Consider the following 20647-nt stretch of genomic DNA (forward strand, 5'->3'; position numbering starts at 1 on the left):
CGCCCCCCTCCCGGAAGGCGCGTCCTCGCGGCGTAGATGACACCAATAGGGAGGGGGGGTGGGTGCATTGGAGCTCTAGTGGCGGACAGGAACGGAGTCTCCAATGCAGGTTCCCGGGCCGCCATGGCGGGTCAGGTGCCACGGGCAGCCATGGAGGGTCAGGTGCCGCGGGCAGCCATGGCGGGTCAGGTGCCACGGGCAGCCATGGCGGGTCAGGTGCCACGGGCAGCCATGGTGAGTCCGGAGTGTCAGAAGGCCATGGGGGATCAGGTGGCTTGGGTAACCTCGGCAGGTCAGGTGACTTGAGCAACCACGGCAGGTCAGGCGGGTCAGGTGGCTTGGGCAGCCACAGCAGGTCAGGTGGTCTGGGTGACCACGGTAGGTCAGGTGGTTTGGGTAACCACGATAGGTCAGGCGGTTTGGGTAACCACGGTAGGTCAGGTGGTTTGGGTAACCACGGTAGGTCCGGTGGTTTGGGTAACCACGGCAGGTTAGGGTCCATAAACGGCCATAATAGTTCAAAGGCCAATGACGGCAGTGGCCAGGCAGAGTGCCCACCCATAAGCTCCCCGCCCTCAGGTATACTGCCCCCCCCAAAAAGTTCTTGGGGATTTCAACGGGGTCTGTTGCGGCCTCGTGGGCAAGGAGTTAAGGTGGTTCCGGCAGGGCCAGGCGTTCGGGTGGTGCCGGCAGGGCGAGACGCCTGGGTGGCGCTGACAGAGCAAGGAGTTTGGGCGGCGTTGGCAGGGCTAGGAGCTTGGATGGCGCCGGCAGGGCCAGGAGCTCGGGTGGTGCTGGCAGGGCCAGGAGCTCGGGTGGTGCTGGCAGGGCAAGGAGTTCAGGTGGTGCTGGCAAGGCAGGGAGTTCAGGTGGCGCCGGCAGAGCGAGAAGCGCAGGTGGCGCCGGCAGGGCAAGAAGCGCAGGTGGCGCCGGCAGGGCAAGAAGCGCAGGTGGCGCCGGCAGGGCAAGAAGCGCAGGTGGCGCCGGCCGAGCAAGCAGCTTGGGCGTAAGAGGGGGAAGAACGGAAGAAGCCTTCCTCCTCCTCCTCCTCTTCCGAGGATGAGGCGATGCGGCCATCTTGTCCGTAGACACAGGCGATGCCGCCATCTTGTCCGTAGACACAGGCGATGCCGCCATCTTGTCCGTAGACACAGGCGATGCCGCCATCTTGTCCGTAGACACAGGCGATGCCGCCATCTTGTCCGTAGACACAGGCGAACTTGAGAGCATTGCAACCGGAGTACTTGAGAGCGTTGCAACCGGTTGGCTTGAGAGCGAAGCGGCCACCGGGCTTGAGTGCGAAGCGGCCGGCGGGCTTGAGAGCGTAGCGGCCACCGGGCTTGAGAGCGAAGCGGCCGACTGGTTTGAGAGCGAAGCGGCCGGCGAGGACTTGGGGATGCCAGCTGCTCGGACCGTAGTCAGTGGAGGATCAGCCACACTGGAACGCAACCCTCTCCGCTCCCGGACTGATCTAGAGACGTGACGTGACTCTGGGTGATCAGCGGCGACGTGACTTTGCTCTGGGCGATCAGCGGCGACGTGACGTTGCTCTGGGCGATCAGCGGAGACGTAGCGTTGCTCTGGGCGATCAGCGAAGACGTGACGTTGCTCTGGGCGATCAGCGAAGGCGTGACGTTGCTCTGGGCGATCAGCGAAGGCGTGACGTTGCTCTGGGCGATCAGCGAAGGCGTGATGTGATGTTGTAATGGTAGCAGCCATTTTGTGAGGGTCCACTGGTGCGGCGGCCATTACGTGATTCACTGCGGTGTCGTGTTCCTCCGCGACTCCCACAGTAAATGGAGAACCAACTGACAACAGAGCATAGTCCATAAAACCGCAGAGTGATGAACGCGGTCCCTCTCGTCTTAATCTACTCTGGAGAGGTTGGTTGATGCCATCACAAAAAAAGTCAATAAGAGCACAGTCAGGCCAGTCTGCATAATGGGCAATATCCAGAAACTTCTGAATATGGTCCTCCAGGGTACTATTACCTTGACGAAGGTGGATGAGACATATAGCTGGGTCCATGCTGATGCTGAATGTGACGGAAACACTCACGGTAGCTGCTGGATCTTGGTGTGGCGAAGTCTTCTGTAACGAAGGCAGGACTCAGAGTAAGATCCAAATGCAGCGTTTTATTTGAAGTGAGCGTGGTCGTACAGGCAGGGTCAAACAGGAACAAACAGGAGCAATAAGGAACAGGCAGAGTCGTAGTCAGGGTACAGGCAAGGATCGAGGCAGGCAGCAATGGGTCATAAAACAGGAATCAGGCAGGAACAGTAACAGACAGGCAGACAGGGAAATAACGCTTGGAATTGTACACTGAGGAAACAAGACTTCGCGGTGAGGTGGTGTGTGTATGAGTCTTTTATAGTCCAGGTAATGTGTGGCAGCTGGGTGTGGTGATTAGTGTGGAGTGATTGTGAAGTGAGTGCAGGTGATGAGCAATGGAGGATCATGGGAAATGTAGTCCGGGATGTGACAGGAACAGACGTGATCGTGACACCTATTGCATAGTATTACTAAACGGAACGATTTATTACTAGTTATCTACCAGCGTAATCACCTAGTGTTAGCCATAGCCCGCTAGCCTGCTAGCTACCGTCTACTTTCTTTTTTCCTCTAAACCAACCTTCCTTGTCGATTTAATGGCGGATTTATCCGATGTATGTTATTCTGATCTGTCCTCGCCAGATCGGGAAGCTGTGGAGACGTTGCTGCCCGGCATTCATCGATCCACCGCGAGGTACAGCGTCCCGCACATTCACCCTTGCCCCAGGCACCGGCAAGCGACCGAGACATCCAGCCAGCGAGTCCCGTGTGCGTTGCAGTTTTTCGGACGGCGTTCATCAAACACACGGTCAGTCATGTCCGACGATTATCATGTGTATTAAATGTAACATGTACAGCTTAGCTCTTTCTGTCAGCAGTGAGACTTACACATGTGATAAATGCAGGGATATTGTCAGGCTGACAGAGAGAATCTCAGAATTAGAGACACGCATCCAAACTTTAATTGAGGATAGTGAGAATGAAAGGGCCTTAGATACTGCTTTGGATGCGACTAGCCTAGTAAACACTGCACATTCGGTTCCGGTTGTAGAAGCCACGCAGCAGGCTAACTGGGTGACTGTGAGGCGGCATAGTGGCAAGAACAAACACCACTCTTCCGTTCCGATTAGAACATCAAACAGGTTCTCCCCACTCAGTGACGCACCCACTGAGAATCCTGTTGAAAGTGCCCTAGTTATTGGCGATTCTATTACACGGAACGTGAAAATAGAGACACCAGCCACCATAGTCACATGTTTGCCGGGGGCCAGAGCACCTGACATCAAAGCAAATTTAAAAGTGCTGGCTAATGCTAAACGTAAATATTCTAAAATCATTATCCACGTCGGCACAAATGATGTTCGACTTCGCCAGTCGGAGATCACTAAAACTAACATTAAAGAGGTGTGTGAACTCGCAAATTCAATGTCAGCAGAAGTAATTTGTTCTGGCCCTCTTCCTGTTCGTCGGAGTGATGAGATAGTTAGCAGGTTATCATCACTCAATGGCTGGCTGTCTAAGTGGTGTCCGCAGAATAATATAGGTTTCATAGACAATTGGAAAAGCTTTTGGGGCAGACCTGATCTGTTGAAAAGAGATGGTATTCATCCCTCCCGGGATGGTGCTGCTCTTCTATCTAGAAATTTGGCAAATAGTCTTAGAGCTAAACCATGACAAACCAGGGCCCAGATCAGGACGCAGACAAACTGGCTAAACCGACCGTCTGCTAGCCGCCTCACGTCACAGAACTCAGATAATTCACAGCACATAGAAACTCTTTCACCTACATATTATCACATAGAGACTGTGTCTGTACCTCGAACTAGTAAATACAAAAAACTTCCGAAACCTTTTAAGGGTAAAAATTTAATTGATGTTCAAAAAATGAAAATCACAGATAAATCAGATAAACAAATGATAAAGCTTGGGTTACTGAATATTAGATCTATTTCTTCAAAAGCACTTATTGTAAATGAAATTATCACAGACAATAAACTAGACTTGCTGTGTTTGACAGAAACCTGGCTAAAACCAGACGATTACATTACTTTAAATGAATCTAGTCCTCAAGGTTATGATTATCGACACAATCCTCGACAGAAAGGCAAAGGGGGAGGTGTTGCTGTAATTTATAGTAATATATTCAGAATCATTCAAAAGAATTTCAAATATAATTCCTTTGAAGTGATGGTGCTTTATGTAACATTATGTAAGTTGACATTTGTGCTGGCTACTGTATACAGGCCACCAGGGCACCATACTGACTTTATCAAAGAATTTGCTGATTTTCTATCAGAGTTAGTACTGGCTGCGGATAAAGTCCTTGTTGTTGGTGATTTTAATATCCATGTAGATAATAATAAAGACGCATTTGGATTGGCATTTGCAGACATTTTAAACTCTATTGGAGTTAGACAACACGTGTCAGGACCCACTCATTGTCGTAATCATACCTTAGATCTAATACTGTCGCATGGAATTGATATTGATGCTGTTGAAATCCTACCGCAGAGCGATGATATATCAGATCATTATTTAGTCTCGTGTATAATACAATTAGCCAAGGCTACAAAACCACCACCCAGCCATAAATATTGTAGAACCATCACGTTTACCACTAAAGATTGCTTTATAAATAATCTCCCCGAGCAGTTTCATCGCCTTAGTATACCTGACAACTTAGAAGAACTCGATGCTGCAACAGAAACTATTGGACTCTCTCTTTTCCAGCACATTAGATGCAGTCGCTCCTTTACGTCTAAAGAAGATTAAGGAAACTAATCCAACGCCGTGGTATGATGAGCACACTCGGGCTCTAAAACGAGCTGTTAGAAAAGCTGAACGTAGTTGGAAGAAAACAAAACTAGAAGTTTTTCGCCTTTCGTGGAAAGAAAAAATGATTGAGTACAGAACGGCTATAAGAAATGCTAGATCTACTTATTTTTCAAATCTCTTAATAGAAAACAAACATAATCCTAGGTATTTATTTGACACAGTGGCTAAATTAACTAGAAACAGAGATTCAACTGCTGACGTTTCCATAGAGCACAGCAGTAATGACTTTATGAACTTCTTTACTTGCAAGATTGATAATATTAGAGAGAAAATTAAAAACATGCAATCGTCTACAGTTTCGCTTCAGACAGTGCACTGTAGTGTCCCTGAGGTAAAACTAGAATCATTCGCCGCTATAGGAGAGGAAGAATTATCTAAACTTATCAAATCATCAAAATCAACGACATGTATGTTAGACCCAATGCCGACTAAACTACTGAAAGAAATGCTTCCAGAGGTCGTAGGTCCGCTTCTTGATATAATTAATTCATCGTTAACACTAGGATACGTGCCAAAAACCTTTAAGCAGGCTATTATTAAACCTCTTATTAAAAAACCTCAACTAGATCCGAGAGATTTAGTAAATTACAGGCCAATCTCGAATCTACCTTTTCTGTCAAAGATACTAGAAAAGGCAGTTTCATCACAACTGTGTTCCTTTTTAGAAAGAAATGGAATCTGTGAGGATTTCCAGTCAGGATTTAGACCGTACCATAGTACTGAGACTGCTCTCGTTAGAGTTACAAACGATCTACTCTTATCATCCGATCGTGGCTGTATTTCTCTATTAGTGTTATTAGATCTCAGTGCTGCTTTTGACACTATCGATCACAACATTCTTTTAAAAAGACTTGAAAACTATATTGGCATTAGTGGAATTGCTTTGGCATGGTTCAAATCGTACTTATCTGACCGTTATCAGTCTGTAATAATTAATGAAGAGATGTCGTATCGATCACAGGTTCAGTATGGAGTACCACAAGGCTCAGTACTAGGACCGTTGCTTTTCACTCTGTACATGCTGCCCTTAGGAGAGATAATTAGGAAGCATGGTGTTAGTTTTCACTGCTACACTGACGATACTCAGCTCTATATTTCCTCGCGCCCTGACGAAACCTACAAATTCACAAAACTAACAGAATGCATAGCTGACATTAAAAACTGGATGACAAGAAATTTCTTATTATTAAATTCAGAAAAAACTGATATCCTAATCTTTGGACCAAAAACTTCCTCACGAAAAAACCTTGAATACTCTCTAACACTTGACGGGTGCTCCATTAAATCTTCGTCCTCAGTTAGGAACTTGGGTGTGCTCTTCGATACCAATCTTTCATTTGAAAGTCATGTTTCTAGTATCTGTAAAACCGCCTTCTTCCATCTAAAAAATATATCTAAATTACGACATATGCTCTCAATGACAAATGCGGAACAGTTGGTTCATGCATTCATGACCTCAAGACTAGATTATTGTAACGCTCTACTGGGTGGTTGTTCTGCTCGGCTTTTAAACAGACTACAGTTGGTCCAAAATGCGGCAGCTAGAGTTCTTACTAGAACCAGAAAGTATGACCATATTAGCCCAGTTCTGTCAACATTACATTGGCTCCCTATTAAACATCGTATAGATTTTAAAATCTTGCTACTTACTTATAAAGCACTAAATGGTTTAGCTCCCCAGTACCTAAGTGAGCTCTTAATGCATTATAGTCCTTCACGTTTATTGCGATCTCAGAATTCAGGCCAGTTGATAATACCCAGAATATCAAAATCAACTGAAGGCGGCAGATCCTTTTCCTATTTAGCACCTAAACTCTGGAACAATCTTCCTAGCATTGTTCGGGAAGCAGACACACTCTGTCAGTTTAAATCTAGACTAAAAACACATCTCTTTGCTCTTGCATACACATAACACATTATCAATACATTAACATTTTTCAAATCCGTTAAAGGATTGTTACGCTGCAATAATTAGGTCGGCCGGAACCGAGAACATTTCCTATAACACTAGATATACCTGTACATCAGAATAAGAATGGCATCTACGCTAATATCTGTCTCTCTGCTTATCCCGAGGTTTTCCGGGTGCTGGATCCAGGCCGTATCCAGATCAGATGGAGAACCTGTGTCTGGACCTGACTACAACGCAGCCCAGGAGACAATGGGCCTACAGATCCAGTTCTGGCTGCATAGATTTTTAAATCCCCGTATCCGCTTACAAATATATATATATAATCTATTTTTAATCTCTATAATAAAAATGGAGATCAAAATTCAGATTTTGATCTCCATATCCATTTACATATATTATATATATATCTTCCAAGGGGTTTTTTCCCTCCTAGGACTTTTTTCCCACGCTGGGTTTTCTCCTAGGGGGTTTTTTCCACCCCTGGGAGTCAGCCGACATTGGATTAATGTAGCACCATCTTGTATATGTTACATATTACCACGCTTGTTTGTACAGCTTATTTTTAACCACTTCCCTTTTTTTCTGTGCTTCTAATATGTAAAGCTGCTTTGAAACAATTACCAATTGTAAAAGCGCTATATAAATACATTTGACTTGACTTGACTTGATTTATATTGCCCATTGTAAAAACTGGCATTTTACCACCAAGTGTAATGGCACTAAACAGTGAGGGAAGCAGAAAGAGAAGGTAAGTAGCCCACAAAGATCTTTTTATTAGGCATAGTTTATGGTACTGAGAATTTGTTTATTATAATTTGGTCTTATCCACAGAACAGAGATCAGTGTGATGGAGATACCTAAAAGAATCCGTAACCCAATCAAAAAAACAAAAGTCAGTGAGCCAGCCACTGCCCTACAAAATTAAGAACGAGAAGGTAAATAAGTTTAATAGTTTTGACAGTCAATTGTATTAAAGGCTTCATTTAAATTAAGTCTGTACATCAATAAGCCTTTGTGTGTCCCTTAGGCTTGCCTTGAACCCATGACTTTTTGAATTGCTGACACTGCCAATTAAGCTATATGCTTGCTTACAGTGTTTGGGAAATTTGTGGTGGTTGGATGTTAAATGTAATGTGCAATATGTATTGGGGTTTATTATGAATCAAAAAGCTTCAATGTTGTATTCCTAGTGACTGTTTATTGACTTTGGATTTATTCTTACAATTACAGGACTTTATGTTTTTCTAACATTTGAAGATAGCTATACTGCAAGAATTTGTAAGACCTGTGACATACTAACAGAAAAGGAGTCGCCAATTACTAGCTTTGAGGGACTCATTCCAGGAGCTCGAGTTCTTGCAAGATGGTCAGACAACAAATTTTATAATGCCACTGTAGATCACATTGGGTTCTGTGACCAAAAGCAGGACCCGAGAAAGGGTGCAAAGAAGGACATAAAAAGAAATTATGCATCTGCTGAATCATTTTATAACCAGAATCTGGTCGCTTCTGCACCAGCTAAACATGGTCCTTCCTCTGCACTAACCCAGCCTCCGTCTCCAGGATTGCCACCAACCCAACATCAATCTGTGCAATTACCATGCTCTGTTAAGCCTTTTAATCCACAGACCATGACACCATCGGAGTATTGTAATCAAGACCAGCCAGGTTTATTAGATTTAGATGAACATCAAAGACAAACCATTACACATAATTCAACCCCAAAAGAAACATTTTTGGGGCTTCTGTATAACCCGTCTATACCTCACCCCTCAGCTGAAGTTACAATTCAGGATGACCAGCTTGGGTTAGAGCCTGAGGAGGAGTATGAAGATCCCACAGTCAGATCACAGAATGCTTCCTATGAAAATGAACAATGGGAGCCATGTGAAACATGCAAGCTGGAGGTACAGGCATTACTTAAAGAGAATAAGATGATGAAAGATGTGCTTTCCAGCATGAGTAAGTAAAATGATTGCATGTAAAGGGACATTTCTGATTCATTAATAATTCCTCAACCACTGTAAAAGCTTTTACTCCTACCTTTTCTGTTTCAGATCTTGAACACCTACAGGCACTCAGAGACTTTATAGATAAGATGGAAGACTACAAATCATGTGAAAGTGGGGTGCTGATGCCTCAAACCAGACCTGGCCAACAAGAACTTTACCCAGAAAGTGGGCTGCTCTTGTCCTCTACCAAACTAGCAGCTATTCACCAAGAGTCAAAGAAGGACTGTCTTCGTCTTTTCCATCTACTGTTTGATCAGTTCTTCACTCATGAAGAATGTTCAAACTCTGTAGCATTTGGAAAGCATGGCAAAGTCCCAGAGGGCAAGACAATTTTGGATAAAAGTAAAGTAAATGGAGTACTAAGTAAGTTCATAAATCCTTTTTATCAAATGTGTCAACTTCATGTTCCATACATTTAATCTAATGTTTGGTCATGTTATAGGCACAATGGGATTAAAAGTATAATTACAGTATTTCCCTTGACCAGTTCATGTAACATTTTCCCTTTTTCCCCAATTGTAGCTTATGTCATGAGCTGCGGCAAATGTCATGGATGGAAACCAGTTGAAAAGTCAAAGCTGAAGAAAGCCCTTATAAACAAGTGTCGCATGAGATCAACTTAAATGTTTATGTAATTGTAGTGTTACATAAATGATGTTGTGTCATTTACTGGTCTTTTATTTTGCTGTTTCTGTATTTAAGTATCTATATGTAGCTGTGCTGCAGTCTAGAAATTATTATTATTATTATTATTTTTATTATTTATTTTTTTTTTAAAAAAATGCTGCTTATAAAGTGTAAAAAAGAAACAATATATATTTTAGTTTGATATTGTAGAAAACTTGTTTCTCTAAGATTAAAATCTGTGTCTTTACAGAGATTGCAAAGTATAAACATAACTCCTGTGCAGTATCTAACACTATTTAATTTCTTTTTTTTATTTGAAGTGCCTTGTAAAAGATTTCCATATTGTATTTTCTTGCCATTTTATTAAGCATGTAAAATGAAACTTGAAACCTACATGAGTAAAGAAAATGTTAACCTCATACTGAGCACAGTAAAAGCAGCCTAACGTCTGAGCAATAAAACTTTCTGCAAGACGCTAAAGAGCTCTCCCATCTTCATTTTAATACAGTCTCATGGATGTCTTGTCTTCTCCAAATTTATTTTAGTCTCATTTATGTCTATTTGTATATTCCCTGGGCAATTTTATGAGGAAAATGTGAAGTCAAATCTGAAACCTAAAGTGGACACAGATGAGAATCACAACCATAAATGCTGAGCTTAGTAAGAGCAATCTCTGAGTGAAAACACTTTCTCTAATTAGTCTTGAAAGAGATTACAGCAAGACAATAAAGAGAGTTTTAGGAGAAACATCTGAGACACTGCTGATACTACAACAAGAGCTAAATAAGAATCTCAATTAAGTCTCAGATATTTCTCATGTCTCAGTTGTGTCTACTCTTATTTCTCCTAATGGATTTTAGGAGAAACATGGGAAGACAAAGCTGACACCTAATTTAGACAATAAAGAGATAATTCAAGCTTCTCTCACCACAATCTCAGTTTTGACTCTCTTAGACATCTCTCATTTGCGTCTATATTTGTTTCTCCTAAGGAATTTTAGGAGAAACATCTGATAAACAGCTGACACTTAATCAAGAAACATAGGAGAATCACAACTATGTCTCCTGAGCTTAGAAAAAGCAACCAATGAGCAAATAGTTTTTCCTCTGGGATCTATCACAGAAGGCATGCCTAAGTAGCATTTTTACAATTACTCTTTAAAAAAAAAAAAAAAAAAAAAGTTCTTAAAACTACTTTTTCTTGTGATTATTACGTTGTAATAAATCGTTCTTTTTGTACAACTATTATCTCTGGTTTTTATTATTATATTAGGCTACATGTCTTTCCTAGACGTAGCCTATTTTAAGGTACAGTGGGGTTACAGTCACACTTTAAGAAATACGGTACTGTATTAATGTGCATTTATGTTTGAAAAAACTTTTCCACGTATTTTAATTACACTTTGAATTTTAGAAGTGATAGTAAAACCAGCTTTGTGAAGGACAGTTGTCAACACATACATATGACTATAGAAAGACTATTAAAAAAATGCATTTTTATGAAGAATCACTGATTCTCTAAACAAGTTCAATTAATTTAAGTGTCAGCATTTTGTATGAATAAAACAATAAGAGGTAGTCAAAGGCTGCTTTTCAACAGTCAGCCCAAATGGTTCTCATTGCGTAACATGTAACGGCAGAATCCGAACACTTTGTATTAAAGAAATAATAGAACGCACATCACATTACAGAGCATTAATTAGAACTAAACAAGGGTAGACTATACGAAACCAGATAAGAGTAAAGACGGTACAAATTAGGCAAGGCAAGGCAATTTTATTTGTATAGCACATTTCATACACAATGGTAATTCAAAGTGCTTTACATAAAAAAGAATAACAAAAATAGAACATAAGGAATAGAAATAACAGTAAAAACAGAGAATTTTGCTATCTGGATGGAAGAACTAGGAAGTCTTAGGGAGTTTGTTGTTGTTGTTGTTGTCCATCAGAGTGGATCTAAATGGATCTATCCATCAGAGCGGATCAGAATGGATCTTCCTCACACGACAGGACTGCTACCTGTTAAGGCACTTCAAACTGATAAACACAGTTTCAATCTCCCCTTTTGCCAAGACACCTCAAACTGCACCACACAGCCCTAATCCCCCTTCCGGAGATATCTTATCTATGCAACGCAGTTCAAATTTCCCCTTTGGAAATTTCCCCCTTTGGAAAGTGTCCTGACTGTAATCCAGAGATATCTTAACCATGCACCACAGCTCAAATTTCCCCGTGGTTTGTCCCCTTATCCAAATTTACCAAATTTTAACCTAATCACTTTCTTCCTAATTCTCCCAGCTCTTTCAACCAGACAGCAATATTTAAAATGCATTAAAAGTCAGAATAACAAGATGATACATAAAAGATATAAAATACATTAAAAATGAAATAAAAGCCTTAGAATTAAAAGAATAAAAAGATAATACGTATAAAATAAAGTGCAAACAGTTCGGATATAGCACAGTGCTCAATCAGCAAATGCATATATAAAAAGATGTTTTGAGTCTGGATTTGAATGTGGCTACTGTTGGAGCACATCTGATCTCTTCTGGAAGCTGGTTCCAGCTGCGGCTGGCGTAACAGCTAAAAGCAGACTCTCCTTGCTTTGAGTGAACCCTGGGTATTTCTAAATGACTTGATCCTGATGATCTGAGTGATCTGTTAGGTTTATATTCTATGAGCATATCTGCAATGTATTGAGGTCCTAGACCATTGAGTGATTTATAAACAAGTAACAGTACTTTAAAATCAATTCTAAATGCAACTGGAAGCCAGTGCAAGGACCTGAGGACTGGTGTGATGTGTTCATGTTTTCGGGTTCTGCTCAGAATCCTGGCAGCAGCGTTCTGTACGAGCTGCAGCTGTCTTATGGTCTTTTTGGGAAGACCAGTGAGGAGCCCATTACAATAATCCACCCGGCTGGTGTCAGCAAACTCTGCTTGTAACAAATCAGTGAGCTGGGAGGGCGAGAGGTGATCTCCCCCAGGGCCAGAGCGAGGGATTGTTTCTTTACATTTGCCTCTGGTCCGAGATCATCCTCTCCGCTAATCACCGTCGCCAACATCACTGATTCCGCCTCATTCCATTTTTTAAGGAGGTTGAGGTGGTAAATTTGACGTGCTCCTCTCCTATCAGAACGTATCACCTCATAATCGAGCTCCCCAACTTGCCGTGTAACCTCAAACGGTCCTTGCCACTTTGCAAGTAATTCTGAACTTGAAGTGGGGAGCAATACAAGCACTTTATCTCCCGGTGAAAATTTGCGTAAATTAGTTCCCCTCTCTCTCCCACACTCCTGCTTCTCGCTGCGTTTTATCCTGTCTCTGCGCCAATCACTGGAATGAGAAACAGGTGTTCGTGATTTACATTTAACCCACTCACTCACCATGCATCTCCTGCTCTCTCCCGTTGCAGACCTTGCTGAACCACGCCCCCCTCGCCACACAAACCAACAGTAGTTCTTGTTCCTTTTCTGAATCACAATCAGTTTCTTCTCCTAAAGGCTACCTTATCATCTCCCTCCCCTTCAACCTATAGATATTGACGAGTGCTTCAGAAAAGCTCCCCCAAACTAATCTTCCGAATTAAATCTCCCCCAAATTAACTCTTCCTCCTGAAATGATAGATTTGAGTACATCACCAGTCCAAGGATAATCGCCATCATCTTAGAATCTGGGCTACTCCTATGAGGGCTAGGTTTAGGTAAGTCGCAGGCACAGGGATAGCCCAATTATCACCAAACCAATTTCTCCCCCTGTGACAGTTAGGTTTAGGCATGTCGCCGCTGTTCCATCATCCTAGAATCCGGGCTAGTCCTGTGAGGGCTAGGTTTAGGTAAGTCGCAGGTACTGGGATAGTCCAATTATCGCCAAACCAATTTCTCCTCCTGTGGCGGTTAGGTATGTGTCTGTATATCCTAGATCCAAGAATTAACTCATCTTCCCAAAGGGTTAGGGTTAGGGCTATATAGATAAATACAGGTGCTGGTCATATAATTAGAATATTGTGAAAAAGTTCATTTTTTTTTTTTATTGTAAATTATTTTTAAAAATGAAACTTCCATATATTCTAGATTCCCTACATGTAAAGTAAAACATTTCAAAAGTTTTTTTTTTTTTTTAATTTTGATGATTAGAGCATACAGCTCATGAAAGTCCGAAATCCAGTATCTCAAATTATTAGAATATTTCCTAAGATCAATCAAAAAATGGATTTTCAAAACAGAAAAGTTCAAGTTCTTTAAAGTATGTTCATTTGTACACTCAAAACTTGGTCGGCAGCACATATTACAGCAAATTACTTGCTCCTAGCACAAATTACAGCATCAGTGAAGTGTGGCATGGAAGTGATCAGCCTGTAGCACTGCTGAGGCACTATTTAGCCTTCAGATCATCTGTATATTGTTGGATCGACTGTTTCTCATCTTTCTCTTGAAAATATCCCATAGCTTCAGGGGTCAGGCATGTTGGCTGGCCAATAAAACACAGTAATATCATGGTCAGCAAACCACTTGGAAGTGGTTTTTGCACTGTGGGCAGGTGCTAAAGTCCTGCTGGAAAAGGAAATCAGCATCTCCATGAAGCTTGTCAGCAGATGGAAGCATAAAGTGCTCCAAAATCTCCTGGAAGATGGCTGCATTGACTTTGCACTTGATAAAACACAATGGACCAACACCAGCAGACGTCACGGCCCCCCAAATCATTACTAACTTCAGAAACTTCACACTAGACTTCAAGCAGCTTGGATTCTGTGCCTCTCCAGTCTTCCTTCAGACTCTGGGACCATGATTTCAACATGAAATGCAAAATTTACTTTTATCTGAAAAGAGGACTTTCGACCACTGTTCACTGTCCAGTTCTTTTTCTCCTTAGCCCAGGTAAGATGCTTCTGATGTTGTTTCTGTTTCAGAAGTGGCTTGGTAGTCCTTTTCCTGAAGATGTCTGAGTGTGGTGACTCTTGATGCGCTGACTCCGGCTTCATTCTACTCATTGTGAAGCTCTCCCAAGTGTTTAAATCGGCTTTACTTGACAGTATTCTCAAGCTTGCGGTCATCCCTGTTGCTTGGTCACCTTTGCCTACTCAATTTCTTCCTTACAGTCAACTTTGCATTTAATATGCTTTGATACATCACTCTGTAAACAGCCACCACATTCAGTAATGACCTTCTGTGACTTACTCTCTTTGTGGAGGGTGTCAATGATTGTCTCCTGGACCATTGCCAAGTCAGCAGTCTTCCCCATTAGTGTGGTTTCAAAGAACGAGATACCTGGAATTTATACTGTAGGGATGGTCATTTAATGAAACTCAAATGTAAATATTCTAATATTTTGAGATACTGGATTTTGGACTTTCATTAGCTGTACACTCTAATCAACAAATTTTTTTAACCCTTATGCGGTCTTCGCATAAGGGACTACACTCGTGGTCTTCGGGGTCTCTGGAGACCCCGGCAACAAAATGCAATTTTGTAACAATATAATATATCTTTTAAAAACCAATGTAATTTTACTCTGTTTATTAATGTTTTTACTCAACATTTGTGGAGGATTTGTGATATCTTTTAAATTTATATAAATAAATTAAAAAATATTTTTTTTTAAATAGGTTTTTATGCAAAAGCAGCTTTTTATGTAAAATTCACTTTATGAAAGGCCCAGATTTCTGACTTTCATTCATGGGGATAACATGGATAATTTGACATGGTTTAGTGTGAGATTTTTGCCCATCTTTTGGAAAATGCAGTTATAAAAGTAAAAAAACTATAATTTTTACCAGTAGATGGCTGCAGAGCTCCACTATTTGCTATGTGCTAATTGAATGACTGAAAGACGTCTTTTCACAATTTTTTTTCAGTTGGATTCATATCTAAATGTTATGAAATCACAATAATAACAATAAAAACTACTTTTTACTAAGTTTAGCATTTTTTGTACTGAAAAAAATCAGTTTTTCAATAATATCATCAATAATGTAACCCACAAAGACCTGTGATGGAAATATTTTATGTCAACATGAAATGTACAGAAAATGCAGACTAAGGATGCTTAGGTCAAAGACCAGTCACATGATTAGCTTAAATCATTACAAACCAATCACCAGAACAAATCACAGTGATGAAGACATTGATTTTTACTCAACTGTAAGACTTAAATGTGCATGTATCTTTCTATTCATTGAGAGTCACTCTGTTGTTGTGACAAGTGACCTCCCGGCCGTAAATAAAACTTCATTTCTACAAAGAGCAACTTGGAAGTCGTGTCAGGTATATGCTGCGCAGCTAAGAGATAGAAGATCCTACGCTCAAAAGACAACAAATGTAACAACCAAGTGTGATTGAGGTAGTGAGGAATAGAAGGACTAAAGATTCTACACTCAAAAGACAACAAATGTAACAGCCAAGTGTGATTGAGGTAGTGATAGTATCTTCTTGACGGGACGCCGTCACCATACTTCAGGGAAGTATTGGATTGTATTGTAGGTACTCAGGAATTCAGGGAATTACCTTGAGATACTGTAGAATTTTATTAACAACTAGGAGTTGTTTAAATTGTCAGTGGTGAAGTCAGATTGTATTGAGAATTTCCACGACAGACCCCACTTAGAAACTGGACAAAATCCATTCTCAAAATCAGAAACAACGCACAACACACACAGACAGAAATGAAGTGGCACACTTCCAAATATTGCAAAAAACATCCCCAATACAAAATGGACATGCTCACACACACGTGCGCACACACAAAAATAAAAATGATTTATTTTATTATTTTTATTATAAAATTATTATTGAAAAACTGATTTTGCCCTGCACAAAAAATGCTAAACTTTGACAAAGTAATTTTTATTGTTATAATTGTGATTTCATAACATTTAGATATGAATCCAACTGAAAAAAACTTGTGCAAAGACGTCTTTCAGTCTTTCAAATAGCACATAGCAAATAGTGGAGCTCTGCAGCCATCTACTGGTAAAAGTGATATTTTTTTTTTACTTTTAAAACTGCATTTTTCAAAAGATGGGCAAAAATCTTACACTAAACCATGTCAAATTATCCATGTTATCCACATGAATGAAAGTTAGAAATCTGGGCCTTTTATAGTGAATTTTACATTAAAAAAGCCTGTAATGTTCATGCATAAAATTCCTATTTCAAAAAATATTTTTTTATTTATTTATATAAATTTAAAAGAAATCACAAATCCTCCAAAAACTGCACAAATGTTGAGAAAAAAACATTAATAAACAGAGTAAAATTACATTGGTTTTTAAAAAATATATTATATTGAGACCAGAGACCCCGAAGACCACGAACGTAACTTTTTTTTTTACACTAACATAAAAACAAGATATCACTCCAATTTTTTTTTATTTGTAGATCTTAAAAGTGTTAACCACCGTACAAAGTCTCATGACATTTGGACAAAGAGAACATTTTTTTTAATTTGAGCAAACATCATTTGCGGGTCAAAAAGACCCCGAAGACCGCATAAGGATTAAAAAAAACGTTTGAAATGTTTTACTTTACATGTAGGGAATCTAGAATATATGAAAGTTTCATTTTTTAAAATAATTTACAATAAAAAAATGAACTTTTTCACAATATTCTAATTATATGACCAGCACCTGTATGAAGAGTGCACTGGTTCCTGAAGTGCAGCCCCCTATTATCTCCGTCCACTTTGGTGCTAGGGGGCAGAAACTTTGTATATATACTTTGTGTGCACATGGTTTGGGAGCTCTTGAGCCACCAGGTGCCAAGATATGGTATTGCACACACTTGGAATTGTTACTTGTATGGGTGGGACTTATATGGGTGTAACGTTAGACTTATATGGGTGGGACTTTGATTTTTTGGGGTGGGACTTTTAGGTGTGATTTTTGACTAATATGCATGTTATATTTTGAAACAATAATCTTTTTTCTCTGTTAACTCCTTCCAGGAAAGGACATATTGCTGAAACGGGCTCAGTGAGACCTATCAAACGAGCCTACATACATGGGTGAGAGACCTTGCCTTAAAGAGATGATGTAATTTCCTTTTATGTTACATTTTGTGTCATAACTGTGTCAGAAAAGAACCATTGACATAAAGTAGAAATATCTAATTTTTATTATTATTTTTTTTTACCTGTTTTACCTTTATTACTTCAGGACTTTTATATGAATTTAACTCCCAAAAATTACTCTTTTTGAATATTAAATTTTATATTTGCAAATGTGTAACTTTACTGCAAAAAAATGGAGGAATAATGACAGTGAGGACTTAATTAAAATGAAAGTGAAATAATACATTAGAGAGAATTATACTGTACTTTTTTTTTGTTAGAAATGATTGATTTATGGCCCTCATAAAAATAGGCCCCCACTTCAACACCGAAAAGATAGATTTGTACAGAACGTGTTTAATTATTTAAAACTCCATTAAATAATTAAACACAAGATTGTAATAAAAAAAAAGTATCAAACAAACACATTAGTATACTAAAGTGTATTACACACAAGTATATGTTTAATATACACACAAGTATATTGAAGTATATTACACTTCTAACATTTACTGTTAAACTTATTTTAGCAGAATAATATTTCTTACGTGCATTTGTACGTACATCCTATTTCTTGCAGGCAATTACAGAATGAAGCCAGAGGAAATCGCTCCTGAGTCTCCGCCCCCTAACACACCTCCAAACAACGACGTCATTCCTCCCTAAACAGGCCCCCACCTCAACACCTGCATGGTAGGGATTGCACATGCATCTTTCTTGGGGGTAGAGGGTGTTTAGGCAGTGTGCATAAATGGAAGATAGGAGATTTGTGATTTTTCTACGTAAGCAGAATACTAATCTGTAACAATGGCTGAAGCGTTTCTACCCAAAACTCCTGAGAGAAGCATTGATGAAGCAATGGGTGATCTGACTCTTGCACCAAGGAAACCTTTCAAAGGACCATGTTTGTCGAAATTCCAGCATGAACCAGAGGACAGAGTCAGATATGATTTTCATTTATCTGGTACTCGTGTGTGCACGTATCACTTCAACAAGATTAACCGTGAGGTCAAATTGATCAACGTGGACAACAATGAAAGATTTACAACGAAGTCAACAGACGACCCCGATCTGCTTTTCACAGAAAAGGATTGGATTCTGTTTTACACACAAGTGTGGCGCGATCTGAAAGAAGGACGCAACAAACCGTTGTTCATCGCTGAATGGAGAGGTGTGACCATGGGGACGAGATACAGGCTGCTTGATGATCACGTCAACAAAGGGAAAGGGAATGCCCCAATGCACATGGCCTATTTCAGAAGATGATCATCTGAAATACTATGACCTTAAAGGCGCTCTAAGCGATTCTGGGTGGAGTAACTTCCTGTTGACGTTCGAAGTGTTGTCAAACAAAACAGAGGCTAGCTAGACCCTCCCTCCTACTCCTCCTGGCCCTCCCCTCCGTGCTTCCTGAAACAGTCATGAACACGCATTTAAAATGTAAGTAGCTTGCGTATTGACGCTGCTTGTTGGTTATTGGCTGGAGCATGTTTATTATGTTAAGTGGTCCAGGCTGCACCAGTTTGTTTTTATTGCAGTTTTCGGAGCTTGTAGCGACTACAGAGACCGCGTTTTTTTACAGTGTGTTCAGGGGACAGGCAGCTAGCGCATAGTGAGGAGATGTTTGCGGTATGTGACAAAAAAAAAATTGGGCCTAAAAACGCATCAAATCGCTTAGAGCGCCTTTAAATTCATGTTTCAGTGGAAAGATTTACCTGTGATGGAAAACATTTTTGCTAAAATAGATCAATTGTTTAAGTGGTGTGATGCGCTTGAAAGGTATAATGGTATAAAAGTAAAACTGTTTCATCCTGAATGGTGCGTACCCAAAATGTAGATCCGCCTACATTTTATAACCATTAATATACTTACGAATGGGAGGGTCTACATCATTCAAGCATTATGTCTCAAGAGAGTGCACCTCTTACTTCTCCTCTTAGCCCTGCGGCCGGACCGGCACCAACATCGGTGAACGGCTGTCATCAGAGATACAACGTATGGCTGAACAAGTTCTGTACAGAGCTGGGGTATCACAACCTGTCTTTCCTCACAACCTGTCTTTCCTTCAACTCTACGGAGTTGCAGGATCCATCGCTGATACCGCTGCTGAATCTGACATTACCGCTGATAACGTAGATGGCTGCTTAGGTTTGAAAGGAATCAGAGTAATTAAAGCGGTGATTGTCATACTCCTGGAACATCTGATTGACAGAATGCGACGGGTGCACTGTGGATAATCCATCCCAGACAAGACATTCATGCCTGTATGAACCCTCTGCTTATTATTTTTACGGGGTTTTTAACGAAATAAGTGAAACACTGTTCAAACCTGAATTAAAAAACATTTTAGCTACCCCGCCTGCTTCTACACCTGAGACTGGCACGCTGTGAGATGGGAAACCTCTGCTGTTCTACATGGATGGTTAACATTTCTTTAAACATGTAAAATGTCATCGAATCGAATTTACTGCACAAAGTGATTAATGACACAACATACAGATGTGATACAGATGATAAACGTTTAACAGAATTAAAGAATCAGATGTGTACAGTGAGAAAATTATTGAACGAATGGGATAATATAACAAACATGTCTATTACTTCTGGTTGTGACCCATGTATTATTATCAAAAATATTCTTGAGATGATGCTTGAAAATGAAGAATCACTTAAATTAGGTAACATATTATGTATTTGTACTTAGGTAACCGATGTGTGTTTAGTACTTTTGTCAGGAGATGAACCTGTCGATGTTTGTAAAATTATTGACACATCGACTGAATACATGTTGGAGAGAAATTTTGTAATGTGTATAAAAATTTATTTGTTTTCTGGACGACGTATAATTTGAGTGTAAAAAAAATGAGCTTTTTAGTTTTCCTCCCTACATTGTTCTGGAATAAAAACGTTGTTTGATGGTAATCGTCTGGTCATTATTTTGTGGAAAGACACGGTGCAGCATGTCCGATTTAATGAAGAAAATATATTACACGCTGTCAAGCCTGGGGGCTTTGGGTGGTAAAAAAAGATTAAAACAGGCGGTGCTCCATGAATATGGTGTGCGTTTAAAAGACAAAGATGTAGATGAATGGCTGTCTAGTCAGGATACGTATACATTGCACAGAACGGCACAGATAAAATATAAACGCAACAGAGTCGTGGT

At 40.4% G+C, this 20647-nt stretch overlaps 1 protein-coding gene across 1 annotated transcript; it reads left to right on the top strand.

The window, feature by feature from the left end:
• Nucleotides 1-7417: 7417 nt before the first annotated feature.
• Nucleotides 7418-18150, top strand: LOC125262526. The gene is made up of 4 exons (XM_048181367.1): nucleotides 7418-7547; nucleotides 7631-8761; nucleotides 8857-9174; nucleotides 18065-18150. Exons 2-4 carry the CDS (start codon nucleotides 8431-8433, stop codon nucleotides 18148-18150), a joined length of 735 nt encoding a protein of 244 aa, XP_048037324.1. The 5' UTR covers nucleotides 7418-7547; nucleotides 7631-8430.
• Nucleotides 18151-20647: the final 2497 nt, after the last annotated feature.

The sequence above is a fragment of the Megalobrama amblycephala genome, linkage group LG1, assembly GCF_018812025.1.
Source record: "Megalobrama amblycephala isolate DHTTF-2021 linkage group LG1, ASM1881202v1, whole genome shotgun sequence".
In the NCBI taxonomy this organism is placed as follows: Eukaryota; Metazoa; Chordata; class Actinopteri; order Cypriniformes; family Xenocyprididae; genus Megalobrama; species Megalobrama amblycephala.

Excerpts from the sequence above, each read along its gene's own strand:
- LOC125262526 (XM_048181367.1), top strand. The coding sequence starts at position 8,431 with ATGACACCATCGGAGTATTGTAATCAAGACCAGCCAGGTTTATTAGAT. Across the intron at positions 8,762-8,856 it reads AGATGTGCTTTCCAGCATGA|ATCTTGAACACCTACAGGCA; the intron begins GTAAGTAAAATG and ends TTTCTGTTTCAG. Across the intron at positions 9,175-18,064 it reads TAAAGTAAATGGAGTACTAA|GCAATTACAGAATGAAGCCA; the intron begins GTAAGTTCATAA and ends TATTTCTTGCAG.